At 43.3% G+C, this 21,645-nt stretch overlaps 1 protein-coding gene across 3 annotated transcripts in view; it reads left to right on the top strand.

Moving 5' to 3' along the window:
* Window positions 1-21,645, top strand: part of GPM6A (glycoprotein M6A) — a 336,266-nt gene that overhangs the window by 104,238 nt on the left and 210,383 nt on the right. Inside the window, exon 1 of one of the 3 annotated variants that reach the window (XM_075066383.1) lies at window positions 11,068-11,600. The exons of 1 other annotated variant lie outside the window; for it this stretch is intronic. In XM_075066383.1, the coding sequence (XP_074922484.1) occupies window positions 11,564-11,600 (37 nt within the window). In that variant the 5' untranslated portion in view covers window positions 11,068-11,563. Of the gene's footprint in view, window positions 1-11,067; window positions 11,601-21,645 lie in introns of those variants that run through there. One more of the 3 variants, XM_075066385.1, reaches the window with a different exon arrangement.

Here is a 21,645-nt window from a genome sequence, read left to right as displayed (position 1 = left end):
AAAAATACAGTTTTAATTGTGATAGATTCATAAATAATAAAGCCTGAAGTGGGGGGATCATTGTGATAATCTAATGTGACCCCCTGTATAACACAGGACCAAGGGCTTTATTGAATTGAATTAGAACACATCTTTTAGAAAAGTAACCTATCTTGATTAAAAAAATTTCAGTGATGAAGAATCCACAATCCTTGATAAATTGTTCCAATGGTTAATTACCCTCATTGTTAAAATTGTATGTGTTATTTCAAGAGCACATTTGTCTAGCTTCAACTTTCAGCCATTGGATTTTGTTATAGCTCCATCTGCTAGACTCTGTTATCAAATTTCTGATTGCCCTGTAGGCATAGGTGCCAACTACGTGGGTGCTCGGGGCTGGAGCACCCATGGGGAAAAAATGATGGGGGTGGAGCACCCACCGGGGCAGCCTCCCTATCAGCTGCCCCCTCCCCCCCAGTATTTCCTGCCTGCCAGCAGGCCCCACAAATCAGTGCCTCCCCCATCCTCCTGCCTGCCATAATCAGCTGTTTCGTGTCATGCAGGGGGTTGGAGAGAGGAATGAGGAGGTGGTGCGCTTGGAAGAGGGGCGGAACTGGGTGGAAAGAGGCAGGGTGGGATGCACTGGGGGTGGGAAAAGGCGGGGTGGGACCTTAGGGGATCCTTAGAGAGATCTTGAGAGATCCTTAGAGAGAGGAAGGTGGAGTGGGGGCAGGGCATGGAGCAGAGCTGGGGTCGAGCACCCCCCAGCACTTTGGAAAGTCGGTGCCTGTGCCTGTAGGTTACTTATAAACTGTGATCAAGTAATCCCTTGATGGGTGGGGCCCATCGGCTGGCAGGAGGCACTAGGGGGAGGTTATGATAGGGGCTGCCAGTGGCAGTATGGCTTAGATTCTTTGTTCCTAAATGCATGACTTACGTTTGGCTGTATTAAAACAGGTATTGTTTTGTTGCACTTGCCCTGCCAAAGTTAGTCAAGCACTTAACTTTTTTGGTAGGGACAGCATTAACTTTTGCATTTTTAACTGTATGAACTTTTTTAGCTTACAGTACTGTGCTTAACCTCAACATTAAAGCTTTCAACAAAATGAACCCAAGCCGGGGGGGGACGACAGAGAACCAGATCTCCATATGATAGCTATATTGAAATCATATGGACCTATGCCAGTTTATACCACCTGAGGATCAGGCGCAATAATAATAAAAAAAATCAAAGAGTCTTTTGCTGTGAGAAACGTATGAGGTGAATGCCGTGGTACCAATTTGGATGTGCACTCTGGAGTGTAATGGGTTAGAATTTGACACATATGGCCTTAATTTAATGTATCAACTGATGTGGCAATACTTTTTATGATCCAATTGTAAAAATGCCAGCCTTTAATTGGTGGTCTTCTGGAAACACATCTGGTCAAAATAAAAGGTTTTAAGTTGTGGTAATCTGGAAATATGTTAAGGCTGGTATTTTGTATCAAAGGTGCCATATAAATCTAAGATTTTATTATAATAATTCGCTTAGTGAGTGTAGCTCTTGGGTAGTGTTATATTTGTGTCCTGAAAGGAGAGTATTTTTTAAAATCTCAAATGTTAAGATTATACATTGCAGTGCCCAATGTCATGGGTAGCAGAAGGCATCTGTAACAAAGTGAAAATTTCTAAATGGGTTAGTTATTCAGAGCAAGGCTGTCCTTGATCCCTTTTATATTTAGTATTATAAATATAATTGGTAATATAGAGTGACATGTAAATTAGACTACTGTAACTTTCTTTACTGCGTATAATCCCTCATTGCTGAAAGGAACAGGTTACCAGGATAGGGAAAAAACTAATGATAAATATATTTTCAAATTCAGGAAGAGAATTGTCAGAGACAAAAATAGAGGAAAAGGTAGGAAAGCAATAAGGGAATTAGGAAGATCAGATCGATGTGCATGCAGGAGAACACTGAACTCTCTTTAAAAGTAAAATGCAAACCTGGCCTTACCACCACCTAAAAAATAAGAAAAGCCCTTCCGTTTCCCCTTCATACACACTTGTACCAGTTATGGGGCACACTTCTTCTTCTCTTTGTCCACACTTTCACAATACTATGGGCTAGATTCTCAACTTTTGTAAATGGTGTAGTTCCGTTTATTTCAGTGGCATTACATTGATTTACAGGAGATGATAATGTTTCTATATAATATGGACATCCTGCCATTCTTTTAAGCATGAACTTTATGATTGGTTTTACCTCTGGGGATATTTCTCTTGTTTGAGTCCTCTACAGCAGTAGTTCTTGAACCGGGGTAAGGTACCCCTGGGAGTATGAGAGGCCTTCTGGGGTACACCAACTCACAGGCGCTGACTTTTTTATTTTTCTTGGTGGATGCTCCACCCCTGCTGTGCCCCAAGATACTGCCCCTGCTCTGCCCCTTCCCCCTAACGCCCCGCCCTTGGTCCACCTCTTCCCACTCCTGCTCTGTCCCCTCCCTCAAGACCCCCCGCCTGCTTGGTGCTATCTGTCCTCCCCCAAGCGTCTCCCACCAGTTGCCAAACACCTGGTTGGTGGACCCGACTGAAGAGCCGTGTGGCTGGTGGGTACAGAGCACCCCCTATTTTTTTCTGTGGGTACTTGAGCCGCAGAGCACCCATGGAGTTGTTGCCTATGCATCAGCACATCTAGATATTTGCCTAGTTTTACAACAGGCTATATAAAAAGCACTAGCGAAGTCAGTACAAGCTAAAATGTCATACAGACAAAATGAGAAAGTAAGCAATTTTTCAATAATACCATGCTGTGACCCTTGTATGTTTTGTAAGCAAATAGTTTTTAAGTCAGGTGAAACTTGGGGGTATGCAAGACAAATCAGACTCCTGAAAAGTGTACAGTAGTCTGGAAAGGTTAACAACCACTGCCCTACAGCATTGTTACCCCCACTGTTTTACCTCTTTCCAAGTCTCTGTTTTGAAAATCCAGAACCCAAGTCCTTGATCTCATCATAGCTTATTTCTTGATGTACAGATAACATAGTTACCCCAGTTAGATCTTCCCTTCAATTCCTTTCCTCACCATTTCAGTGTTCCTCCCTACCTCAGAGCTAACTTTTGTTAGTTACCTGTTCATGACATGAAACCCATCCGTTCCCAGGCATTGTGGGTTTTGGTGGGATTTTAGTTGTTCATCTGGAGGCATGTTCCCTCCCACCTTATGGTATTAACTAATATGCACATGCCCTGGAGTGTGTATTTAGGCATATTTTAGAAATTTTAAATAAACAGCACTGAAAGCTGCTGCCTCCAGCATTGTCCCATAGGGAATTCCAGGGATGAAATCTCTTCATTCCATCACTAAATTGTAGTATTTCTTGTGTTAATGTGCCAAACAATGTTTAAATACATGAAGTGTTTATTTATATAAGGTCTTTATAAAAACACAATGTTTATCATGCAGAACAAGACATTATTATGCAAAATTTTTCTGTGAAACCAATTTAGTTTGTGCAGTATGTTAGTCTTCCTGAACCTAAATGACTTTGTTCCCTAACTTTTCCAAGATGGTTACTACATACATAGTGTACCTGGCAGCTCTGCCATAGGCTTCTGGGTTCCTTTCTCAGTTTTTTAATAGAAGTAAAAAATAATACTTAGCTCTCTGTGACACTCTGTAGCTTGAAGTAGCACCCTGGACCCCATATTTGCACTGTGATATGATTATAAGAACATAAGAATGGCCGTACCGGGTCAGACCAAAGGTCCATCTAGCCCAGTATCTGTCTACCAACAGTGGCCAAGGCCAGGTGCCCCAGAGGGAGTGAACCTAACAGGCAATGACCAAGTGATCTCTCTCCTGCCATCCATCTCCATCCTCTGATGAACAGAGGCTAGGGACACCATTCTTAACCCTTCCTGGCTAATAGCCATTTATGGACTTAGCCACCATGAATTTATCCAGTTCCCTTTTAAACATTGTTATAGTCCCAGCCTTCACAACCTCCTCAGGTAAGGAGTTCCACAAGTTGACTGTGCGCTGCGTGAAGAAGAACTTCCTTTTATTTGTTTTAAACCTGCTACCTATTAATTTCATTTGGTGACCCCTAGTTCTTGTATTATGGGAATAAGTAAATAACTTTTCCTTATCCACTTTCTCCACATCACTCATGATTTTATATACCTCTATCATATCCCCCCTTAGTCTCCTCTTTTCCAAGCTGAAGAGGCCTAGCCTCTTTAATCTTTCCTCATATGGGACCCTCTCCAAACCCCTAATCATTTTAGTTGCCCTTTTCTGAACCTTTTCTAGTGCTAGAATATCTTTTTTGAGGTGAGGAGACCACATCTATACACAGTATTCGAGATGTGGGCATACCATGGATTTATATAAGGGCAATAATATATTCTCAGTCTTATTCTCTGTCCCCTTTTTAATGATTCCTAACATCCTGTTTGCTTTTTTGACCGCCTCTGTGATGATATATGATATGTTTTGTGCAAGTTATGCCTTGTGAGATATCATTTTAAAAGTCTTGAACTGTTGAACATTAATATCCTATTGAATTGTATGTGCTGTGATTGTATATGAAGTACTACTATGTGTGTGTTACTGAAATACATTGTAAAGTTGGGAAATGCCCACAGTCAGCCTTTCAGTGACAAAAAAGGAGCACTTGGTAAGACAGATTTACACCAGGACCAGCCATATATGTATTAATGGCCCATTAAGGAGAATCCACTCTCCCAGTGGCCATCCCAGAGTTTTCTCAGAGAGGACACGTACCCTTGAGGGCTGCTTAACCCTCATGTCACAGCAAGGGTCTTTCTAGCAGCTGGAAGAAAGTATAAAAGGGCAGTGACATCATCACTTAGCCTCTCTTCTCCCTCATCTCAACACCTGGAAGATCATCTGGAAGACAGACTTTGAACTGGGGAGATTGGTCCCAGACTGGGAAAGGAATGAATCTAGTCTGTGGCCTTGGCTACACTTGAGAGTTACAGCGCTGTTGGTGGCTTTATAGTGCTATAACTCACTCCCCATCCACACTGGCAAGGCACATACAGCGCTGTATCTCCGTGGCTACAGTGCTGCTTGTACTCCACCTCCCCGAGAGGAATAAAGAGTATAGGGCTTCTGCTGCAGCGCTGGGGCGCCAGTGTAAACAGGGAATAATCTTAGAATGCTGTGTCTGACCTCCAGAAGCTTCCCATAATCCTTTAACTGAAGATTCTGCTCTTTGTTTTGTTATGAACTCCGGGCTCCCGTAGCTGCTTATCAAAAAAACAAACACAGCCCCTGTTTGCTGTGAATGAGCAGAGGGGCTCCCTTTGGAACACCCACAGCTAGTGTTTGCTTGAAGAGAGGAGGAGGGAGAGGGCTTGAGGAGAGAAGCAGCATGGTGGGCAGGAGGGGGGGGTCCATTTTGAAGCGGCTGCTTATCTGGTCTGTGAGGAAACAAACATACAATGGCTGTTTGCTTTCAGTGAGTGAGAGAGGGGTGGGGGAGGTGGTCGGAACTTACAAGGCAGGGAGCTGACACAGTGTCGGCTACAAAAATCCACTCTCTCTCCCCCACGCTCCCTGTCACACTCCACCCCACCCTCCACCCCTTTTGAAATGCACATTGCAGCCACTTGAACGCTGGGATAGTTGCCCATAATGCACCGCTCCCAATGCTGCTGCAGATGCTGCAAATGTGGTCACAACAGTGCGCTGGTAGCTGTCAATGTGGCCAGACTGCAGCGCTTTCCCTACACCGCTGTACGAAGACAGGTTTAACTCCCAGCGCTGTACAGCTGCAAGTATAGCCATACCCTGTGTATCGAGGACTGTGAGCTGCCTATAACATCCATTGGAGCTGCTTGATTCAAATCTTGCTTAGTCTGTAGAACTTAGACTGCAAATTAATTTTTTTCTTATGTAACCAACTTTGATCTCTATGCCTGTTACTTATAATCATCTAAAATCTACCATTCTATAGTTAATAAATGTGTTTTATATATTATCTAAAACAGTGAGTTTTTGGCTGAAGTGCTTGGGAAATCTCAGCTCAGATTACAAAGGCTGGTGCATGTCCACTTTCTGTTGACAAAGTGGCTAATTAATGAGCTTTCACTGTCCCAGGGAGTGTTGAGCATTAGAAGACGGTATGTTTCTGGGGTACAAGACTGGGGTGATTGGCTGGTGCCCCTCTCTGTATGATTAATAAGTGAAACTGTGATTTAGTTACAGAGGTTACGGAAGTCATGGAATCCATGACTTCCAAAGACCTCCATGACTTCAGCCAGTGCCAACTGGGAGCTGCAGGGTCCCTTGCGGGCTGTGGAGGCCCCCGCAGCTCCCAGCTGTTGCAAGCAGCAGGGGGGATCCCCACCTGCTCCCCACCATCCCTGGCAGCAAGGGGAACCCCCACCCATTCCCTGTCACTCCAGTGGCTGGGGGAGACCCACAGCTGGAAGCCACCAGCAGAGGTGGATCCTGTAGCTCTAAGCCCCATGGGTGGTGGGAGTCCCTGGAGCTCCCAACCCCCTGGCAGATGCCCAGGGTCCCCATTTTGTCATGGATATTTTTAGTAAAAGTCAGGGACAGGTCACGGCTTCCATGAATTTTTCATTATTGCCCGTGACCTGTCTGTGACTTTTACTAAAAATGTCCCTGACAAAATCTTAGCCTTATTCATGAGTGGCTTATTGAAACTTCATGCAGTTTAGCTGGGTGTGGGACCCACATGCTGATGGCTGAGTGATCACAGTGTCTGGAGGAGATGACTGTTGTCACTGGCATAACATCGTCCCAGGCTGGAGAATTAAGGGGGCACGGCGGTACCACGGTTCCAGGTTGTACCCCGGGTATCCTCTTACAATCTCTCATGTGCATAAGCTTTATACAGAGTAAAACTGATTTATTTGGAGTTTGGATCTCATTGAGAACTGGGTATCTGGGTGCTAGAGACAGGAGCACTTCTTAAGCTGTTTTCAGTTAAGCCTGCAGCTTGTGGGGGACGTGGTTCAGACCTGGATCTGTGTTTGCAGCAGGCTAGCGTTTCTGGCTCAACAAGACAGAGTACTGAAGTTCCAAGCTGCCAGGGAAAACTGGCCCAAAGGTATTCTCAGCACATCAGGTGGCAGTCCCAAGGAGTTTTCTGTGACCCAACTCGTTACATTGGGGTCTCAGCATGGATGGCCTCTGCAGCCTGGAGCTCTGACAGCTTCCTGGTAAGAGCATGCAACGCATGTCTGGTTTCCTCTGTGCTCAGCCCAGACTGAGCTGAGCTATTCCCTTTTATAATCTGGTTCCAGTCTGAGCATGCCCAGCATGGGTCAGTGGGTGTGGTTTCTTTAGCCCACAAAGTGTGGTTAACCCCTGCAGAACCAGTGCAGAATAGGTATTCCTTGTCACATCGGGTAAATACTAGGGAGACTGAAGAGCTGTTTAAGCTAAAAGACAATGTTGGCATAAAACCAATTGGATATAAACTGACCAGGAACAATTTCAGGCTGGAAATTAGAAGAAAGTTTCTAACCATCAGAGGGGTGAGATTCAGTAACAGCCTCTCAGTAGGAGTTGTGGGGGAAAGCAATTTAATTAGTTTTAAAGAGAGAGCTGGACAAATTTAAGTATGCGGTTTTATGATGGGGTTGTTTGTGATGGTGATGGGCAGAGTACAACAGCCCTTAGGTTCACTTCTGGTTTGCTATGCTTCAGGTTTCAGCTGGCCACCTGCAGAGGTCAGGAAGGGATTTTGTACCCTCAACATATTCTGTGAGGTTTTTTTATCTCCTTCCTCTGAAGCATCAGGGTTGGCCACTGGGTGAGGTGGACCAGGCCTCCGAGGTGTCACTGAGCATTTTTTCTTTTGGGTGCTTGGCTGGCTGGTTCTTGCTCACATGCTTATGGTCTAACTGATCCCCATATGTGGGGTTGGAAAGGAATTCTCCCCTAGGTCAGACTGACAATCCTTGGGGATTTATTTTGGCCTTCATCTGCAGCGTGTGGGTACAGGTCACTTGTGAGGATTATCTGGGCATTTAATCATTTTCCTGTCATTGCAGTATTGGGATTCCCGCCAAGACCCATTCAACTGGCTTACACAGAACACCTAGATCAATTCTGGGAGAACACTTCATCCAGTTCTCTGGTATCCAAAAAAAAAATACTTTAACTCCAGATTTCGTGTCACAGGTTATTTTATTTGGCATTCAGCAGTGCTATGTTCAGTTGATCAGACTCAAGTGTGGGGGATGGGTATAGGGTGTACCACACATCTACAGTTACACAGAATACCTCTTCCTTTATATACATTGTGACGGACTCAGGCCAGAAGGATATAAGAGGGTAGGGGAAGGCAGGTATATTAGCCTCAGAATGAGCAGGTCCCTGTTCCATGGATAGCCAAACAAGGACTGCTTGAGGCCAAGCAAGACCCCTGACGCCAATTTAACCAGTTAAGGTCATTACGCTAATGCTGACACCTGACCTCAGTTAACTGACAAAGGGTCAGCTAAGGCTGTTAGGCTAATGGGGACAGCTGGAACCAATTAAGGGCCCACTTTATACTGCATTAAAAGGTCTCCTTTCCAGTCCTCTCTCCAGAGGAGTCCAAGTGAAAGGAGCTGGAGGAGAAGCAGCATTACTGAGCCCTGAGGTAAGGGTGGAGCATGGGGAAGTGGCCCAGGGAATCAAAGCAGCATCAGTGGAGGAGGGAAGCCACCAACAGCTGCTGCCATTAGGGTCCCTGAGCTGGAACCCAGAGTAGAGGGCAGGCTCAGGTTCCCCCCTCTTCCCTCCCCGCCCCCATGATCTACAGAGATCCCTTGGAGAGGGGAAACAGACTTTGGTACAGGCAAGAGACCAAGCGGTACCTACAGAGCTCTAAGGAGCAACAGAGACTGGGGATATTCCACCTTCCCACCTCCCATATCGGCCTGTGATGAAAGCAGTTCAATAAGCTGTAACCTTTGCCACCATACTGGGAAAGGAAGGTCATATTAAGGGCCCTAGCAAGCTTCTGAGGCCACTGTATCTACCAGGAAACGCAGGACCCACCAATGCAGGCTCGGAGCTTTGTAACAACATGTATACATTACATTGTATTTCTATACATTGCATCACACATTTTGGGATTGGCTTGGTTACTTTTCAGGAAAAAATCCCTATGCAGCATACTCTGTCCATGCATTGTCCAGACTTAATATGGTCTTTACCTCATCTCTACATTCCTAGCTTGTCTTGTCCATTGTTAGTATATGGTTCTCTCTGTGTTCTCCCTCTTAGCTGGCTCAGGCATTCTGAGTTTTTAGCCTACTGACCTATTTACGTATCTTATTTAGCACAAAGTTCTGTTTACCTCCCCAATCCTGTCCTCCAAGAAATGAGGCCTCCCTCCATTTGTTAATTACATGTGAGGCCAGCCCTTTGCCTCATACAGGGGCCTTGAGGACTGGTGCACCTTGGTCCTACCTAGTCTCTGCCTGTGGCACATAATAATCTAGTCTTCTGTGAGTCTCATTTTCTTTGGTCTCATTTCCATTGCTGGGCTTAGTGTATGAGTGCTGGGTCTTGTTGGTAGCCTGTGATATACAGGAGGTCAGACTAGATGATCTAGTGGCTCCTTGTGGCCTTAATCCTATGAACAAAGGGAGGTCATTCCAAGTTTAGGACAAATCATGAGAAAGATACTCAAGGGTTGGAAGGTGACAGAAGATTCAGCAGAGTGAAATCTGTTAGAGTGCAGGATCTGGAAGAGAGGACAGCTGAAATGTAGACAGGAGCAGACAGACCTATTCTGTACTTTTTACAGATGTGGTTGATTAGCTAGAATGTGATGGTGCAAAGGGTGATTAAGTCAGTGAAGGGATGTGAGTTAAATACTCACATTTGCAAATAAAGTAGTACAATTTTATACAGCGTATATTTTAAGAAAGTCTTGGTGCCTTAGAGAAATGTCCTCCTTTTCTGAGGAACAACAGAATGCATCAAAAATGCCTTACTAAGGCCCACCTTACTGGAACTGGTGAATGCTAGGAGGAATCCCAGGAGAGTGTGGGGAACTAGGACCAGTTGGTCAGTCAGAGGGGGTGCAGATCGGGCTTTTGTTTGATGGTTGACAGCTGGAAGGAGAGTGGTCAGGCAATTTACGTATTGGGAGATATGTTCATTTTAATGAGTTATTATTAGATTGAACATCTATGTCCTAAACTGTAGTGTGCTCTTAAAATATTATACATTCTGTAGACAGCTGGGATCCAGGGAGAGAGGCTTCCAGATCTGCTGGTCTATTTTCAGTGACATCTGAAAGATATGGGGAAATGAGATATAAGGAATGTTCAGGTGTGCCATGCATTTTATGATGCAATTCAGCAAAATCGAAATTTGTGGACTTTTAGGTCATGCTGAAAGCTCATTTGTTTTCCCAGGTTTTCTGGGGGAGGCAAGATTCTTGCATACTATGATGTTGAAGCCATCTTAGATAGATGAGCAGCTAAGTGGTGGATTTGGGAGATTTTAGTTTGAAAAATATCTAGGAGGTCAGGGAAGACTGAATCTGTGGGAAATTGGTCCTTATTTATTCCATATAAGAGGTATACATGCAACCAAAGTGCTAGATAGGTACATTTTAAAAACCGAACGGTCAGGTAGCGATCTATCTGAAAGTACAGATTATTTTTGAAATGTCTGTTGACTTGAACTGTTATGAACAAAATAGTATACAAAATGTTTATCAGGCCTTAAAACAATTTTAAACATAGAGTGAGCTGGTGAGGGGGTCCCTTTTAATAATGTCACATTAAAAATAGTTTTGCTTCTGTGTTTGTTAATTTTAAGCCTTGAAATTTTTTATTCATAATGAGAATTAGTCACATTTTTCTACGAGGATAGGGAAAGGGAATGTCCTCTTGAAGCCTGTCAGAATACATTATAGAATAAGTATAATATTATGTATTTCTAATACTAATTATACACAAATAGTATAGACATATGAGAGAGAGAAAATGAAGGAAAATATTAGTAATGTACTGTATGTGACCAAGAGTGAGACAACTTACTGCAGCATAAAGAACCCACAGGCATCTGGGCTTTCCCACTTTGGTAGCAAGTAGGGGGAATTGTGGGTTGGTGGTCTGCCTCATATTAGGAGGACACCCCTCCATCTGTTCTCAGTACAGCCTGTTTCCAGTTTAAAACACAGATTTCAATACAAACTTCAATTTCTTTCCCCCATTTTATATGCAAAGTGAGGCTTATGAATTACAGTGTCTCACTGCCACTGGAACGGAGACCAAATTTCCCCCCAAATTCACTGGCTTTTCATTTGAATACCTGTTTACAGTGATAAACAATGGACAGCTTTGAGAAGAAAAATTGATAATCTTCACGGAAGAGTAATTTGAATGAAATTACACTTGACAGCTTGTCTCCAAGCAAACAAGGAGAGAGAGAGAGAGAGAGAGAGAGAGCCTTAGCTAAGCTCTGAGGACTTGCCTAAGCCTCTGCTGTTGAAGCTTCCCAGGAAAAAAGCACCCCACACTTTTTCTAGCATCTAATTGAAGCTTTTGATTAATTCTGTGTAGCAGTTTGTAGTGAAGAAAGGTAGCCATGGAAGAGAATATGGAAGAGGGACAAACACAAAAAGGTATTGTGATAAATAGTTTTCCGTTTACAAATATGGTGTTATTGTATAATTTCCTTATTTGCTTTAGGTGAATGCCTATAAGGCTAGTGAATATCCTGATGTAGTAGATGGGAAAGATTTTTCTTTCCGTTTGGCTTCTTGAAGTAATTCCTGGAATTAATATTGTGATTGTGAATATTTAAGATTTACGGAATTCAAATGCAGAGTCCTATATGCATAGTAGTAACACTGCAAGCTTTTAATGTGGACTGTTTCCCAGAACAGTCCTTTGTTAACCTTCATTTATTTCATGTTTTCACGCTTGTCAAGATCGGTCAAGGGAGCCCACTGTGAACTACGAGAGAGCCACTCACACAATATTTGGAGCTAGTTGGAGTTAGAAATCTAACAATGTAACCATTATTTACACCTTTGAATGAGTGTCCAGACCGAACAAAGACCTGGAGTATATTTTGCATATTATTTGGGAGGTGTCTATATTTCTTTCACTTTCCCCCTCCATTTCACTTTAGGTATCTGTGGAAGCAGCCTTCCTATATTATCTGTCAAGGGATTGGTTGTAAATTTTGCAGTGTATATATTCAGTTAGCTTTTTGTTTTTGCACAGTGCAGTTCAGTTTGTGTTAGAAAATATAAATACACAGCATGATCATGGTATTCCTATTTTAAAATCTCTGGTCAAAGTTGTATGTAGCTGATTGTTGCTGGGTATATTACTGTTTTTTAAAGGTAAACCTCTAGATTGTTGTTGCTTGTACAGTATATCAAGTTGTAGGTCAGGAAAATATACGGTTTGTAAAGTCCGTTTCTCTAAGGAGCAGAGTGTATTTCCCTTTCTGTGCTGTCCATGCTGGATTTTATCTAGATGTATTGAAATGAGGGCATTTTTTGTATTGCAAGTGCAAAGGTAATGCTGGCAAAGATTTGCCACATCTAAATCACAGGTACTGTTTAATCTAAATTGATCTGGAGATCAATACCTGAGAGGGGTATTTTGGAGGCAAGAAAATCAGATAACCTAAACTCCATGTAGATGCATATTTCCTGAGCTGATGCCATATTCTATTTTTCAACACTCTGATCATTCTGCTTGCTACATGTAAATGTCATGCTTGCTTATTAGAAATGACCCATTTAGACTAAATGCAGCTTTGGAGTGTTTATTATCTTTCTTTTATCAAGATGTACAGTAGATTCTCACAACAAAGCAGAATATATTTATCAAATGTAAAACAGATTAATTTATAAACAATATGGTGAACTGACAGGATATCTGACAATTAAATCCAAATACCTAACCATAAATGAAACACTTGATTTGGAGAAACAATATATAATTCAGCACCCCTAAATTCCTCATTTAAAAAATCCAATAGGAAAACTCTAAAAATTGCCAAAGAAAAATGTGAATCAATTAGTGGATGACGTGAACAAGTTGCTATAGATAACTGTGTCCTCATTTTTCAAATGATAAGCAGTTGGAAAGACCAGTAGCCTCTCAGAACAATGTGATTAATAGTGTGATTACAACAATAGCTAATGCCACAGATTTTTTTCCCATTTAGAATGCCATGCCTTTAGTAGTGCCCAGCTGTCATCACAAGCATGGGCAGAAATGTGTTGAGATCCCAATAAATTATATTTCTTTTCCCTTATTGGGGAGGGGTGGTGTTGATTAATTACTGAGGTGGTATTTGTGGATCTATTGTGGGAAAGAGGAGTGCCTGTACCCCCCATAGAAGGCTGGAATTCAAGATTAATAAAATGAGGGAATAAAAGGAGGACTCATGAAGAGAAGGAGTATTGGGACCTGAGTTTGTAAGGGGTTGTTAAGGAAAGTACTGTGATCACTGGTCACTACAGATGCTTTAAAGGCTGCACTTTGCCTTTTGGAGGCAGAATACTGTCTCTAGTTATAGACTTTGGTACGTCTGTCCTAAGTTGCTTTCACATACCATAACACTTCTATTGTGGTGTGCTTTGTCAAGGTTGAGCAATGTATAGTTATAATTTAGCTGGACCATCTCTTGTTGTTTTTCCTTAATGGAATATCCCAACAACTTTAATCAAAACATGTTTATTCTAATTTTCTTCATACTTCCATCTTGAGTGAAGCTGCTTGTTTCCGCCTCTCTCCTTCTCTCTTCCTGCTATAAAATCAATGGGAGTATAAATTGTCACTGCTCACCAGCTCCTGCACTCTTTGTAGCAGATGCTTTGAACCACCCACGGCACGGCATTACATGTTGCTAGCAGCCATGATGGAAGTGAATAGTTTCATATTGGTGCATTTCACAAATACAATGCAAATAGCTCTAATATGATACTTGCTGCTTCAACAACCATTTTATTCCTATAGAGTCAAATACAATAAAATACCAGTGAGTACAAACAGTATGTTTTCTATAGTGATACACTGAATGTCATTGTTTAAGCAAGGGATTCTGCCTATATATTCTCTATAAAATCCAGTTTTTTGACAGTTAAAAGTTCTTTTTAGGCTATAATTTGGGAAACAAACTACCAGCAAAGGAGACTGCTGGACGGACACATTAGCCTCAGAAATCAGACAAATAATACATATGTATTAATTGTCTGGTTTCTGATGCTGATTCACTGTGAAGCTGCATTATGGTTGGGGATGAGATGCTCTAGTGTTCTTATGCTTTCTCCGGTATGGTCTTGCTGTGTGGAAGTAGTTTCTCCTCTCCATTTCAGTTTCCGCGTTCAGAAAATAAAGCTCATGCTAACCTACCTTGTTAATGTTTGTTCAGAAGTTTAAATATGTAAAAGGGTGTATAAGTGCTCTGTATTTATTATCTATTCATTTTTGCACTTAATGGGAAAGCCCCTTTTCTTTTCTTGTTGGTTGCTGGCCCATCTCATTGTCTCCCAGTAGAGCAGAGGTTGGAGAGACAAGTTTAGTTTCATCCACTAGCCCATTCCTGTCCAAGAATTAGACCTATGCATGGAAGTGGACTCTTCCTTCAAAACATAAGTGTAGCTTTTTGGTGCACATTAAAAATAATAGTCTTACTAAATATCTATAGCATAATATCTTGGGAGACCTTTCAGCCATTACAGTTTCTATGAAAGGAATATAAAGAGCTTTTTGACATGATGCTGTGTTCATAGGAAATCCAAAGCCAGAGCAGTGTCAGCAAGAGTTTTGTTGTCTTACTGCTGAAAAACACAAAGGTGGTGGAGATGACGGTTTTAGCTATTATTAATGAGATAAAATATGAAAATTTCAGAAGTATCTCAGTGAGTAAGGAGCTTTCGGTGGGACAGTTGCTATTAAGTCACTTAAGTGCTTTTCAGATATCCCTCCCATAAAAGCTAAGTTATGCCAGGTCACTAGTGGTGGAAAGATGGTAATAGCAGATTGCTATTCATTTTGCTACATGAAAAAAGATCTGGTGGTCTCAGTCCACTTTCTACATCATCATTCGCAACATTTTGTTGCCTCAGCAGAAAGTTTTTTGAGGAAGAAACAGTGGGCTTTTTATTACACATTTTATGCAACACTTAGCATGGGACCCAATGCTACTGCACTATAAGACTGTATCAATGTGGAATTTAAACTACCCTGGTCCCTCCAGGTTTTCTTAAAGCACATTAGCAGAATAGTGTGGGAAAAATTTCATTTTTGATGCTCCTCATATATCTGTTCTGAGTGTAATTATGTATAATAAGTGCCCGTATTTAGAGAGGCAGCACGTTCTGGGGATACAGGGCCCTGCACTGTGACTCATGAGAATGGACTTCTATTCTCTCATCTGTCAATAACTTGCTGTTATAATCTGGGACAAATAACTTCCTCTGTGCCTTTTGTCTTGTATATTGGGACTGTAAACTCTTTGGGGGCAGGGATTGTGTCCTACTATGTGTATGTATACAGCACCAAGCACAGTGGGAAACTGATCTTGTTTGGGATCTCTAGGCACTACTGTAATATAAACAATAATAACCTAATGTTCTGAGCACTTTTACAAAGTTTAAAACTCTCCATAATATTTAATTCAATATAATGTAATATAATATACAGTCCATAGCACTCTGAATATTACCAGCCAAACAATAATTCTTCTTCGAGTGCTTGCTCATGTTGATTCCATTCTAGGTGTGCGTGTGCCCACATGCACAATCGTTGGAGATTTTTGCCTTAGCGGTATGCGTAGGGTCAGCTGTAGCGCCCCCATGCTCGTGCTGGTATATTAGGCGCTGATGACCCTACATCCTCTCAGTTCCTTCTTACCACCTATGATGGTTGGTTGGAACACCTTGTCTTGCATCACAAGTGTGTTAGTGGTTCTTACAGTCCATTGTTCTATCTCCTTTGTTGTTAGTTGATAGGTACTGAGTTAGACCTTTAAGTGTTAGAGTAGAGTAGTTTAGGCGTTAGAGTCCCAGCTGGGACTTTGTCTCGGAGTCCGGCATGCCCCATTCCCCAGGCTTTATGCCATGTTCATTGTGCAGACAGTCGATGTCCATTACTGACCCCCATGAGAGCTGTTTAAAGTGATTGGGGGAGTTCCACAGAAAGGATAAGTGCAGGATCTGAAAAAACTTTCGCCCTCGAACTCAGGAGTGGGATATCTGCTTAAGGGACCTCCTTGTGGAGGTTGTACTTCATCCTACCTCGAAACCCTCTTGATTGGACTCCATAACCAGCATTGGTGTTGGTACATAGTACACCACCAGCACTGGAATCCACCTGGCACTGTTCCACCTCCCTGGTACCTAAGAAGCAGTTGAAGTCGACGGACCCACTGGCACCGCAGGAAAAGGGGGCTTTGGGCAAAGGACCAGTGTCACGCCACTTGCCCGCCCCAGAGCTGCTTGGAGGTACCTCTGTGGTCAGACTCCCTAGTCTAGCCAGGGACCTGCCTCTGACTTTTGGGAGCGGAAGGGGATCTTGGCTCCTAATAGGGTCATGTGTGCCCCAAGTGGGCCTGGCAGCCAAAGAGCAAGTAGGCTGACCAACACCGCAGGTGTCAAGCCAGACATGGACCTATCCAAGGGCCTGGCATCTATGGGCAAGGTGGTTGTGGGACCATCCCTAAAGCAGCAGAGTGTCCCCAATCCCTGCACCACAGGCATCAGTCCCCATCACTGCGGCCTCGGACCCTAGCACCTCAGCCTCAGTCCCTGTTAGAAGACCCAGGTCCCTGATGCCAAGGTCTCTGCCTGCAAGGCACAGGACACCTGAGTCACTATGCTGATCCCTGTACCCATGGTACTGTTGAGCCTCCCACCAAAGTTTACTATAGCGCAGATCACCATCGCCTAGTTGGTCTCCCAGGCATCAATCCGCCGCCCTCCCCCATGTGGGATTGTTCCTTGTCATGGTATCGGTCTCCAGCTCCCTGGTACCACTTTTTGGGCTGGCACTGCTCCTTGCCCTTTCCTCACTGGTCGCCGACAAGTGTCAGTTGGCAGACTCAGGCATCTACGGCTCCACCCTCTCACTAGAAGGACAATGGTCCAAGCCTGAAGGGGAGTTCAGCCCCTCATCTATAAAAGGCGACTTGCCACCAGCCCGCAAGATCAGTGTGGCTCCTGCAGCAGCAGCAGCGTGGAGGCAGGGGCAATGGCCTACTCAGTGGCAGTATTGGAACTTGTGGGCTGTACCTCTTATGCTGGTCTCATACTCCCACTGTTCCTCCCAGGCTGCATTGGACAAGCTGCCCCCAGCAGAGCTGACACCTGTGTTGAAGCATGGTGTTAAATCTGACACGGGGGCAATACAGTGGTTCCCGATGCCCTGGATGAAAAAGGGGAAGCCGCTCTTCCCTCTGTTGTGCAGTCATCTTCATCATCTCTGGATGAAGCTGTGGTGGGCCTCTTGCAAACGAGCAACCTCCCCGAAAACTTCAAGGAGCGTCAGACTCTGCTCAAAACGGTGGCTGCCAACCTGAACTTGGAGGTTTAGGAGTTAGCGGAGGAGTTGGACAACCTCTTTAATGTCATACCTTCCTCCACCCTGGCCCAGGCTGCAGTGCCCATCCACTCAGGGGTCCTTAAAATTGCCAAGTCTGTGTGGCAGACTCCCTCTTCCATTCCGCTTACCTCCAAGAAGGTAGAAAAGAAATACTATGTGCCCACAAAGGGATTTGAATACCTGAACACTCATCCTCCAGCACGGTCCCTCATTATGTCTGCCATTAACGAAAAGGCCAGGCAGGGTCAGATGAGTGGCACACCAAAACATAAAGACGCCGAGAGGCTGGGCTTGTTTTGCAGGAAAATTTATTCTACAGTCAGCCTTCAATTTCTGGTGTCTAACCATCAGGCCCTGTCAGACAAATACAACTTCAACCTGTGGGACTCCATCAGCAAGTCCAAGGAGGGCCTCCCACAGGACTGAGCCTAGGAGTTCGCCACCTTGGTGGAAGAGGGCAAAGTGGTGACAAGAGGTGCTCTCCAGATGGCCTGGGATGTTACAGACTCATTGGCCAGGGTTGTTGTCTCTGCAGTGGTCATAAGGCGCAGCTTTTGGTTATAGTCCTCTGGACCTTCTATTTGAGGGAGCAGGACTCTTTTCAGAGTTGACTGATGCACAGCTCCACAGCCTTAAAAACTCTCATGGCACCCTCCGTTCCTTGGGCCTACACACCCCTTAGCTATCTAGAAAGCCATTCCGTCCACCCCACCTCCATCAAGGTCCTGGGGTGTCCCCTGGTCCAGCTCCTACATGAAGGACAGAGATAAAGGATTTAAACAGCATCACCCTTTGTCTGCCCATTACTCTGCCCAGCCAGGTTCTTCCAGAGGCCAAGGAAGCCAGAAGCAGTCATTTTGAGGATGTGCTCAAGGATGGCACTCCAGTCACTTGTCAGGATCCATCCCCCTGCTCTTTCCTCAACCGCCTGCACCCCTCCAGTCGATTTGGTCGTGGCTGACCTCGGACCGTTGAGTGCTCGGCATCATATCTTCAGGCTACTCCCTGAAGAAATAACACTTCTTAATACACTTCCCCACACTATTCATGACTTGATAGACTTCTGTCATACTCTTCCTCAGCTGTCTCTTTTTTTAAGATGAAGAGTCCCAGTCTCTTAAATCTCACCTCATATGGAAGGTTTTCCATACCCTTAATTATTTTTATGTCCTTTCCTGTACTTTTTCCAATTCGAATATGTTTTTTGAGATGGGGTGACAAGAACTGCATGCAGTATTCATGGTGTGGGTGTACCATAGATTTCTATAGTTGCCTTATGATATTTTCTGTCTTATTAGCTATCCCTTTCCTAATGGTTTCTAACAGTCTGTTTGGTTTTTTGACTGCTGCTATACGTTGAGTGGATGTTTACAGAGAACTATCCTCAATGACTCCAAGATTTCTTTCTTGAGTGGTGGTAACTAATTTAGACCTCAACATTTTGTATGTATAGTTGGCATTATGTTTTACAATGTGTATTAAGTTGCATTTATAAACATTGAATTTCATCTGCCATTTTGTTGCCCATTCACTCAGTTTTGTGAGATCCCTGTGCAAGTCTTTGCAGTCTGCTTTGTATTAAACTATTTTAAGTAATTTTGTATTTTCTGCAAACTTTGTCACCTCATTGTGTCCCTTTTCCAGACAATTTATGAATATCTTGAGCAATACGGGTTCCAGCACTGATCCTTGGGGGACTCAGCTATTAACCTCTCTCCATTGTGAAATCTGACCATTTATTCATAGTCTTGCTTCCTGTTTTTTAACCAGTTACTGATCTTTGAAAGGACCTTCCCTCTTATCCCATGTGTTACGTGCCTGAGTGCTCTGCAAGGACGAGGCCCACACACACAGTGAGTTATTTGGCTTTAATGAAGGTAAAGTGACATATCTGCAACGGGGACCCTGGGCGTTGCTGTCACTTAGGCGGGGAACCCAGCACCGAAGCTCAGCTCAGCCTGGGTCGGAGTCCAAAGGTGGACCGGGAGCATACAGCTATATATACACAATACAAAAGCAACTCATACATATGCAAAAAGGGACTTCCCACAGGCTATGTCCGCCCTTTGGCCTAAGGCCATACAAACTGGTTTCAACCAGTTAAAAGCAAGTTTTAACTGGCATGCTGTGTCCTACAATGACCAGCCACTTAGCAAGCAGGGGCTTTTCACAAGGCCGCCGAGAAAGCGGAGACACCCTAGCTAGGCCATGACACAGTCTTCCATAGTCCCCTACACCATGATTGCTTACTTTTGCTTAAGAATCTTTGCTGAGGGACTTTGGCAAAGGCTTTCTGAAAGTTCAAGACAGTATATCAATTGGATCACCCTTGTCCACATGTTTGTTGACAACCTCAAATCTCATGTTGACTCTTCCCCCAGCATATTGTGTTCATCTTATGTGTCTGATAATTCTCTTCTTTACTATCGTTTCTACCAATTTGCCTTGCACTGAAATTAGTCTCACCAACCTGTAATTGCCAGGGTTGTCTTTGGAGCCTTTTAAAAAAATTGGCGTCACATTAGCTATCCTCCAGTCATCTGGTACTCAGGCTGACTTAAGTGATAGGTTACATTACACAGTTAGTAGTTTTGCATTTTCATATTTAAGTTCCTTCAAAACTCTTAGATGAATACCATCCAGTCTTGCTGACTTATTACTGTTTAATTTATCAATCTGTTCCAAAACCATCTCTATCAACACCTCAGTGTGGGACAGTTCCTCAGATTTGTCATCTAAAAAGAATGGCTTAGATGTGGGAGTCTCCCTCACATCCTCAACCATGAAGGCCAATGCAAAGAATTAATTTAATTCCTCCACAAATGCCCTGTCTCCTTCAGCACTACAATTGTCTAATGGCTCCGCTCAGGGCCTTCCCTATGAGGGTATGGGGCCTGAGGCGGACGTGACTTCCGGGACCAACCTATCACTTCCGGGATCAACCCTGCCGGCCAATTGCACCGGCCCGCCCCCCCAAGCACTGTTTGTTGTTGCTGTTTGTTTTTGTGTCTTTTGCTAGTTGCTTTTCAAATTCTTTTTTGGCCTGCCTAATTATACTTTTACACTTTACTTGCCAGAGTTTATGCACTTTCCTATTTTCCTTAGGATTTAACTTCCATTTCTGAATGTCTTTTTGTCTCTGACTGCCTCTTCTACTTTATTATTTAGCCATGGTGGCATTTTTTGGTCTTCTTATTGTGTTTTTGATTGGAGTGTACTTTTAATTTGAATCTCTATGGTTTCCATGCAGCTTCCATTTCACTCTCGTGATAGTTCCTTATAATTTCTATTAAGATAGCTTACTCATTTTTATGTAGTTCCCCTTTTTGATGTTGAATGCTACTGTAGTGGGTTTCTCTGGCATTTTCCTCCCTACAAAGATGTTAAGTTTAATTACATTATGGTTGCTATTACTGAGTGGTTCAACTATATTCACTTCTTGGACCAGAACCTGTGCACTGTTTAGGACTAAATCAAGAATTGCCTCCCCCACCTTGTGGGTTCCAAGACCAACTGCTCCAAGAAGCAGTCAAGAATGATGTCAAGAAATGTTCTCTCTGTATCGTGTACTGCAGTGACATGTACCCAGTCAATATGGGGGATAGTTCAAATCCCCCATTATTATTGGATTTTCTTTATGTAGTCTCTCTAATCTCCAAGTCACTGTCACCATCCTGTTCAGGTGGTCGGTAATATATTCCTACTGCTAAACTCTTATTGTTCAAGTACTGAATTTCTATCTATAGAGATACTATGATACATTTTGAGTCATTTAAGAATTGTACTATATTTGATTTGTCTTTCTTTTACATATATTGCCACTCCCCTACAGACATGACCTACTCTGTTATTCCTATATATTTTGTACCCTGGCATTACTGTGTCCCACTGATTATCATCATTCCACCAAAGTTCTGTGATGCCTATTATATTGGTATCATCATGTAATACCAGGCAAACCAGTTCACCCATCTTGGACTTCTAGCATTTGCATACAGACCCTTATAAAATTTGTCAGTATTTAGTTGTCAGTCTTCATGTGATGTAATTGAATGGGACTCTTTTGCATGTGACATTTTGTCTTCAGTTCCTACCTGTACA

Source organism: Chelonoidis abingdonii, chromosome 5 (assembly GCF_003597395.2).
Source record: "Chelonoidis abingdonii isolate Lonesome George chromosome 5, CheloAbing_2.0, whole genome shotgun sequence".
Taxonomy (NCBI): domain Eukaryota; kingdom Metazoa; phylum Chordata; order Testudines; family Testudinidae; genus Chelonoidis; species Chelonoidis abingdonii.
This window is presented reverse-complemented; position numbering and strand designations above follow the sequence as displayed.